At 37.4% G+C, this 8783-nt stretch overlaps 1 protein-coding gene across 1 annotated transcript; it reads left to right on the forward strand.

Annotated features, from left to right (window-relative positions):
* The first annotated feature begins 875 nt into the window (after positions 1-875).
* LOC115964809 lies at positions 876-2690 on the forward strand. The gene has a single exon (XM_031084057.1). The coding sequence runs from the start codon at positions 876-878 to the stop codon at positions 2688-2690; it is 1815 nt and encodes a 604-aa protein (XP_030939917.1).
* Positions 2691-8783: the final 6093 nt, after the last annotated feature.

Genomic DNA, 8783 nt, shown 5'->3' on the forward strand with positions numbered 1-8783 from the left:
GGGTGCTGCTGCGTGTTCAGAGGCAATTTTTGGGAGCAAAGCACAGCCGGTGGAAATTCTTCTATTGGTAACTTCGTTCCATTTTTTTCCCCTTATTATTTATTTATTTATTTATTTTTCTGTTTGTTTTTAATTTATTTTATTTGATTGGCATTCATTGTTGCATGAGCATTTGGGTTAGAAACAAGAGAGGCAGATTAGAAAGTTTTGAAACTTATGTTGGTAATCTTTTTGACACACCTTTGCCTTCACCTTTTTCATCAATCATGGGTGATGAAATACATAATAATCATGAGGAGAATAGATGAACTATGTATGAATTGTTGCATCCCACACAAAATTCTGTTCCTTCATGCATCATGTTTCCACCTAATGCACCACATGTAGAATTGAAACAAGGTTTATTAGCAATACTTCCTGATTGTAGGGGCCAAGAAAATGAAAATCCTTATGTCCATGTTAGAGCTTTTGAAGAAGTAATTAGTAGTTTCTATGCACAAAATGTTATTGAGATTGCTAAGTTACGTTTCTTTCCTTTTTCTCTTAAGGATAAGGCAAGAAGTTGGCTTTACACCTAGAAACCTAGGTCTATAGGTAGTTGGGGGGAGATGGCCAAAGAGTTTTTTAAGAAACACTTTCCTCCCCACAAAGTCCAGCAAGTAAAAAGAAGGATAGCTAGTTTTGTCCAAGGAGAAAATGAGATCTTATACCAAGCTTGGGAAAGGTACAAAGATCTTTTCAATTTCTGCCCAACTCATGGGTATAAAGATTGGAGGTTGGTTAGCTATTTTTATGAAGGACTTACACCTAGGGACCGACAGTTTGTTCAACTCTCATGTGGAGGGGACTTTTTACAAAAAGAACCCGAAGATGCAATGGATTATCTTGATGAGATAGCTGAAAACTCTAACACATGGACTGGACCTAGCCCTATGGACTCCACTGATAGGACTAGAACTAACACTACCACTTCTAGTGGAAGTGTTTTCAAGTTGAGGGAAGATGATAACATGAGTGCAAAAATCAGCATGTTAACTAAAGAAATTGAGGCACTCAAAATGAAAGGAAGTAAGAGTGTTAGTGCTACCTTTAGAGAGGACCCAATGGAGGTGTGTAAAATCTGTCATGAGATAAACCCTGCTACAAATGAATGTGCATCACTTTCATCATTCTTAAATGTGCCAGAAGAACAAGTACATGCATTTAATTCATATTGGCCAAATAATTCTTCATATTCTAACAATTATAACCCAAATATGCGAAACCATCCGTATTTGAGTTATAAGAGTGACAATGTGTTGAATCCACCTGCTCCAAGGAATTTTAATTCACCACATGCATCATCATCATCATCATCATCTAGAATTTCCTTGGAGGATGCACTTAGTACTTTCATTCAAAGGCAAAGTGAGCAAAATCAAAAGTTTGAATCCTTGCTCACTAGGCTAGATGAAGAGGTAAGAGAGACCAAGAGTCATATAACTAGGCTTACAAATTCATTGAGTGGGATAGAGAGAGGGAAGCTTCCTTCCAAAACTCAACCCAATCCCATCAATCAAAATCTAAAAATTGGCTCTAAGGATAAACATGAGGAAGTAAAAGCTGTGACCACTTTGAGGAGTGGTAAAGAGACTGATAAAAGTGCTCCTTTAATAACTAAGAAATCTAAGGAGACCCCAGTTGGAGAAGAGAAGGATGAAACTGAGTCACTTGGGCTTGATGACATTGAACAGTGCCCAATCCCTCCACCATTTCCACAATCCTTAAAATTACCTAGGAAATTGGACACCGCATCTGATATATTAGAGCATTTGCATCAAGTCAAGATAAATTTGCCATTATTGCATGTTATCAGGCAAGTGCCTACATATGCCAAGGTAATTAAGGACTTATGCACCATCAAGAGAAAGCATCATGTGAAGAAGACCGCATTCCTAACAGAACAGGTAAGTGCAATTATTCAACATAAGACCCCACCAAAGTATAAGGATCCAAGTTGGCCTACGATCTCTTGTACTATTGGAGATTACATCATGGAGCATGCATTGCTAGATCTTGGGGCAAGTGTTAATTTGATCCCATTTAGTGTATATCAAAAACTTGGACTTGGTGAGTTAAGACCTACTTCAGTAACTTTACAGTTGGCTGACCGCTCTATAAGGGAGCCGAGGGGGATGGTTGAGGATGTGTTGGTAAAAATTGAGCACTTTTATTATCCAGTTGATTTTATTGTTCTAGATTACCAACCTGTTTTACATCCTAGTACTCATACCCCTATTATTTTGGGTAGACCTTTCCTTGCCACAGCTAATGCTTTAATTAATTGCAGGAATGGAAGGATGCAACTCACTTTTGGTTCCATGACTTTGGAGCTAAACATATTTCATGTGGCTAAACAACCACATGAGGATGATGACTATGCTTATTTGAACCTCATTGAAGCAGTGGTTCAAGAAGAGTTTAATAAAAATTGTTTTTCTGATCCTTTTGAAGCTCTTCTTAATAATTATGTTGATTCTTATGACTTAAAAAGTGATATTAATTTATCTGAAATTTGTTCTTTGTTGGATTCCTCACAGGTTTCAGAAGGACAACTGGTGATGGCAATTAATGAAGGATGGAGACCTCGCTTTGAGGAGCTACCAAAGAGTGACAAAAAGCCTGTGCCTTCAAGTGAAGAGGCACCATAGCTAGAACTTAAGCCACTGCCCAATGGTCTTAAGTATGCATATTTAGGTCCAGGTGAAACTTTTCCTGTAGTTATTTCTTCTACATTAAATGAGGAACAGGAAGGTAAGTTGTTGAATGTTTTAAGAGACCACAAATCTGCCCTAGGATGGACCATAGCTGATATCAAGGGCATTAGCTCATTGATTTGCACACATAAAATTTACCTAGAGGATGATTGTAAGACTTCTAGAGAACCACAACGTCGGCTTAACCCAACAATGAAAGATGTTGTTAAAAATGAGGTAATGAAATTGTTGGATGCAGGTATCATATACCCTATTTCTGATAGTAAGTGGGTAATCCCAACGCTGGTGGTTCCTAAGAAGTCTAGAATGACTGTGGTCAAGAATGAAAACAATGAGATGATCCCAACCCAATTAGTTACAGGTTGGAGAATGTGTGTAGACTATAGGAAGCTTAATGTTGTAACTAGGAAAGCCCACATCCCCTTACCTTTCATTGACCAAATATTAGAAAGGGCAGCTGGCCATATGTTCTATTGCTTCCTAGATGGCTATTCAGGCTATTACCAGATAAAGATTGCCTTAGAAGATCAGGGAAAGACCACTTTCACTTGCCCTTTTGGTACCTTCGCCTTTCGAAGAAGCACATGCACAAAAAGAACATAAGGTGTAGCCTCGGTTTAAATACTTAAAATTGGTGTGTACATTATTAGACTTAAAGTTAAATCAATCAAATAAAATTGGTGTGTACAATATGAGGCAAATCAAGAAACTTACATGATTGCAAGCTTATGATCTAGGAGATGTGGGAGTTATATGATGTAACTTTTTAGGTGATAGTCTCTTTCAAATTCTATGTGATGAATTTTGTAGACTTTGTGTTTGATTTCTATTCATATATCACCTTACATGTATCTCAAGCATTTACTAGTTGCACACACTACACAAGTTACTCTTTGCTAAACTTTGTACATGTTATTGTGTGTGTCTTTGGTTTGACCAACCAAGTTCAAAACTTGTGTTTTTGAAAAATATTTCATCTCATACTCATGCATTTTATTCATAAAATTCAATACTTTGAGGAGTTTCTACACAAAATTGCTTTATTTTTCAAAAATTTGTTTTTTTCCAAAATTTCGATCGATCGAACCTATTTTTCGATCAATCGAAATTGCAATTAAAATTTTTGGTCAGCCTCTATTTGTTTCGATCAATGCTCGATTGATACTAGATCGATCGAAGCAATTTCGATCGATTGAACCTAATTTTCTATCAATCGAAAAACGTATAGAGAGTTTTTTAAAAACTTGATTCTCACGTGTTCAACTTACTTTTCAAAAAGTTTTCAAACACTCTCTCTCTCTCTATTCGATCGGTCAAGGCTCAAATCAATTTTTTGTCGTTTTCCTTCAATTCTTTTGCAAGGTTTTTCTCCCCTTGTCCAGTAAGACTCTTTAACCTTCCTTTTGCATTTATTTTCAAGTTTCATGCATTTTTTTTTGGGGAAATTTCGAACCTATAAATTTTTGGGGGTTTTTGATGATTCAAGTTTGTTTTCTTCAAATTGATAAATGGTTTTTGTTCTAAGATGCTATATAACTGTTCTTGATGGTTTAATTTGATCTATTTGGTGATTTGTGAGAAATTGAAAATTTTAGGGCTTGAATATACTCGAATTGGGGATTTTGTTCAAATTGAGCTTAATTGATGAAATTGGCTTGTTGGGTTGATCGAGTTGATCATTCTAAATTGTTTTCTACCTTGTGTAATGATCAATTGGTCAATTTATTACAAATTGATCAAGTGGTTTTTCAAATTTTGGGGTTTTTGTTATAAACTCTATGCTCAAGCCAATTTTGTGATTCTAAACTCAAATTGAACTTATTCTCACTACATTAGAGCATGCATCATGACATTATACTGTTCATGCATCATATAGATTGTTATTTCTATATTTTTTTGGTGCTAACTTATAGTCTGCCCTTGGTTTTTCTTTTTGTTTCTTTTTGGTTCTTTTTCTTGTGTCTTTGTCCTTACCCTAGCACCATGACTAGGAAGACTAGAGCCAATAGGAAAGCCTCCACTTCTTTTGAGCCTTCTTTGGAGAGTGATAAGTTTCTGAGTGTGAAAAATCGAGAGTTGTATGAGATGCTGAACATTAAGAGAAAAATTTGGGCTGAGTGAAAGGTTTTGTTAGATGAGCTTGACCTAGCCATTAGGGCTAATTTTGAGCGTAGGGGCTGGTTGCCACTGTTGGATATTGATCATCCACCCCCAGCTGCCCTAATTAGAGAGTTCTACTCGAACCTCACTATCCACGTCTATGATTCCAACACTCAAGTTAAGTGTTGGATACGAGGTGAAGTATACACCATTACTCCTACGGTAGTGGCTGATGCTCTTTGGGTACTGTTGGTCCAGCACCCTGTCTATCCTTATTCAGAGTCTCCACCCCTTGATGACATTATGACATACATCACTAGGTCTTCTATCAAGTGGGGTTTTGATCCTTGGATCACTACTACTGAGCTCACTGAGATTCACTATATTTTCTTTAGGATAGCCTGTCATTCTTTGTGGCCTATCTCTTATTTGCACACCATTCCTTTGGAGCGTTGTGCATTTTTGTATGCTCTTGTTACTGATTCTCCTATCAGTTTTCCTCATCTGTTTCTTCGTTCTGTGAATGAAGTTTATAGGAGTTCTTCTACCGCTCATGCTCTTTTCCATCCAGTTTTCATTCATCGGATTTTGTTGTTTTTAGGTTTAGATGACTTTCCCGCTTCTGAGCCTGTACACATAGTTGCTCCTATAGGTGCCTCCTTTCTTCGGCAGAGGGCTGCCCATATGAGAGCTAGCTCTAAACATCCTAGGGATGAGCCTTCTAGTGTCGTACCCCCTCCTCCCACTTCTACAGGTGATACTTCAGCTGAGGCGTTTGTTGATCCTGCTGCTGCTGTTCCTTTACCATCTACTTCGGATGATTTTGACATTCGTCATACGTTGGAGACTGTCATGATCGTTGGGCGGCTCATGGTCAGCTTTTGGTGGATTTTCTTGATGAGATCCATGCTTTGCGAGCAGATCTGGAGCATTTTAGATGATCACCTCTGCCACCTCCTTTTGATGATGGATTTTGATTGCCTTTTGGCATTCCGTCACAAAAAGGGGGAGTACTTTTGGACATTTGTAGAGGGTTTTTGTTTTTAGGGGGAGTTTTTTTTTTTTGTATGTTGGAGCTATAGATTGTATCTAGGTGCTTCATTGTGTAATTTTTTTTTGGCTCTTGATGTATTTTTGTTTGGGTTATTCATGATAGGGGAAGTTACATTATTTTGTATATGTTTCTTGTTTCACATTGCTTATTGATTTATATTTATGAGTTATTCATGATATATGTCTTTAGTTTGTGTTATGTGAAATCAAGAATTTAATTTTTGTTTACTTGTATTTTCCACACATGCGTTTATACGTCTGTTGAGTGTTTCAAGAAATATACAGGTTGATTCAGTCGTGCTGCTGTCTACACTTGCAACTGATGGATAGTAGTTTGGTTGGATTTTTTGTAATGGGCTTTATTGTTTGTAAAGGGTTGTTTTCCTTGTAACTTTGAGCATTGTGTTTGTGTTTTGTCACGGATTGCCAAAAGGGGAGTTTGTTAAGTTCTAAGTAATTAGGAACTAATGTATTAGAACTTCATTTTGTATGTTGGCAAACCATGATCAAAACAGGTTTAGTCTTGTTTTAGACTGGCTCAAAGAATAGGCCTTTTATGTAAAGTTGGAATTGAGTTACTGCAGATTTAAGTGTGAAATTCTGTCTGGCTCAATCGATTGAGAATTAGACTCGATCGATAGAAAGTCGTGCAAATTGTTTTTTCTGCAGAATTTCCTACTCAGCCCTATGCCCATATGACGTGTAGGGTTTTATGTTTTGCCCTAGGTATATAAGGGAAACCCTAGCCACGTTTTTGAGGTTGCTCCTTATGTTGTGTGTGTGAATCTTTTATGAGATCTAGAGGTGTTTACCTTCACACATACTTAGGATTTCCAAGATTCAAGATTATGTCAAAACTTGGTGATCATTCAGTTGCTGCATTCAAGAAGCTTAAAGAAATGCAAGCAGGGGTGCTTGTACTTGTTGGGAATCCAAGAAAGAAGTAGTCTGTGGACTCGGAGCTATCACGTGGTCGTGGTAGTAAGTTTCCTACTCGAGGTAGCAATAGGATGTTGGTGGTCTAAGTCGCTATTGCGTAAACTTCAATTCTTTCATAGTGGATTTAGGTTTACCATGAGGATAGCTAGGTTAAATCCTCACTTGGTTTTTACCGGTTTTGGTTTCCTGGGTCATCATATCTTTGCTAGGTATTTTCCTCACTTGGTTACACCGGTTTGGTTTCCTGGGTCATCATATCTTTGTGTTCTTTATTTTCCGCACTTTACATTGATATGATATATTTGTGTTTACCTAGATCTGATAATTTGACTAAGTAATCACTTGGCTAAATAACTAGGTTAATTTGGTTGTGTTTTAAGGGGTCTAAAAACAAACAAAAATGCTATGGTAGTCATTCATCTTACAAGCTCATTATTAAAATCACGACATGATTATTAGGTCTTGTTCAGAACCGTAAACATTACCTATGTTATTCTCAAAAAATCATGGGATTCATTATTTAAAAACAGTAAATATTATTTACAAGGCTTTTGGAAATAACTAAGCTTATGCTATTATTTTAAATCTTACAAATCATTATTCAAGGACCCATTACAATTATTTATCAAAGCCCAAAATACATTGAATATCTACTAACCATAAAAGTCCATGAAGGTCAAAGACCCATGGCAATGTGTGTCATTGTTGTCCATTTTATAGGGCCCAAGATGTGATAAAAGGAGAACAAGCCCAAGTGAAGAGGGGCACAAAAAGAGCCCATCCGAAGAGTCCAGCCTATGTAGACAAGCCCAATCTGAAGTTTCAGCTAAGTCAAACCAAGGCAAAGGACTAAACCAGCTAGATAGCTTCACTGTTGTCCATCCATGACCAAGGTTCACCTGGAGAATTCCTCAAGAAACAATCGAATCTCTAGGACTAAACTAAGGGATGTTCCATCAACTCTCTACCACTGCCTCCCCTGACATGGATAGTGCCTAGAGGTCAGGCTGGTAACTAAGGTTTGATGGGTAATGGAACTCCATCATCTTCCTCAAAGCTCTAGTTCCAGCAGAAGGAAGCCATAACGAAATTACTCAAATCTCAACAAATCAGCTTTATAAATGCCAAAAATGTTTAAGAATTGGTTCATGCACCAAGCCCATGAATCCTAAAGGGGAAAATTTGGGAAATCGTGGTTTAGAGGGCATGAAGGGATCTCCATTGGAACCCTTTGAAGTAGGCCTAAAATTTGACATCTGGCTTGGGGTGTTGAATCCTACTCTCTGGAGTCCAAATCTCAGTTGTAGCACCAAGATTCTATCCTAATATCTGCCTTAATAATATTGGTTAAAGCCAATCCCAAGAATCTTAGCATTTAATGCAAGATTAACGAAATATTCACCTTCATATGATGTTACACAAAGAAGCAAGACAACCAAAAAGAAAATCCACCACTTTTAGCCGAATCCTCGGATGAGCAATCTGACACTTTTCTTGTTGATCAGCCCTACGAATTTGGAGTCTTGCTAATCACACCCCAAAGCTTTACTATAAAAGGGAAATCCCATCAGCTTTACCAACACAGACTAACCCTCCAGAAACTTCTGCCATTCTTGTTACTTTGACCTATAGTTCATAAAGAGAAGCCATCTTTTAGCTTTTCGATTAGTTTCCCCAGCTTATAAATGATCTCTCTCAGTCCATAAAAGGCAATACTCACCCGACCTCAAACATTCCTTTCCCTTTACTACAAATCCTAACTCCATAAATGTTCCCTACTCAGTTATAAGCAACCTTCTTCCTCACTAAAGACTTAATATAATTGAGCATTATCATTATTCTCCTCCATTTCAGTACAAACTTACTCACCCATTCACTTAAAAATAGCCCTTACTACCCCACATATATATTCCAGAAGAATCTTGGTTCAACTAC

The sequence above is a fragment of the Quercus lobata genome, chromosome 10 (genome assembly GCF_001633185.2).
Source record: "Quercus lobata isolate SW786 chromosome 10, ValleyOak3.0 Primary Assembly, whole genome shotgun sequence".
Taxonomy (NCBI): domain Eukaryota; kingdom Viridiplantae; phylum Streptophyta; class Magnoliopsida; order Fagales; family Fagaceae; genus Quercus; species Quercus lobata.

Bases quoted from the DNA above. Each gene is read 5' to 3' on its own strand.
- LOC115964809 (XM_031084057.1), top strand. From the start codon at position 876: ATGGATTATCTTGATGAGATAGCTGAAAACTCTAACACATGGACTGGA.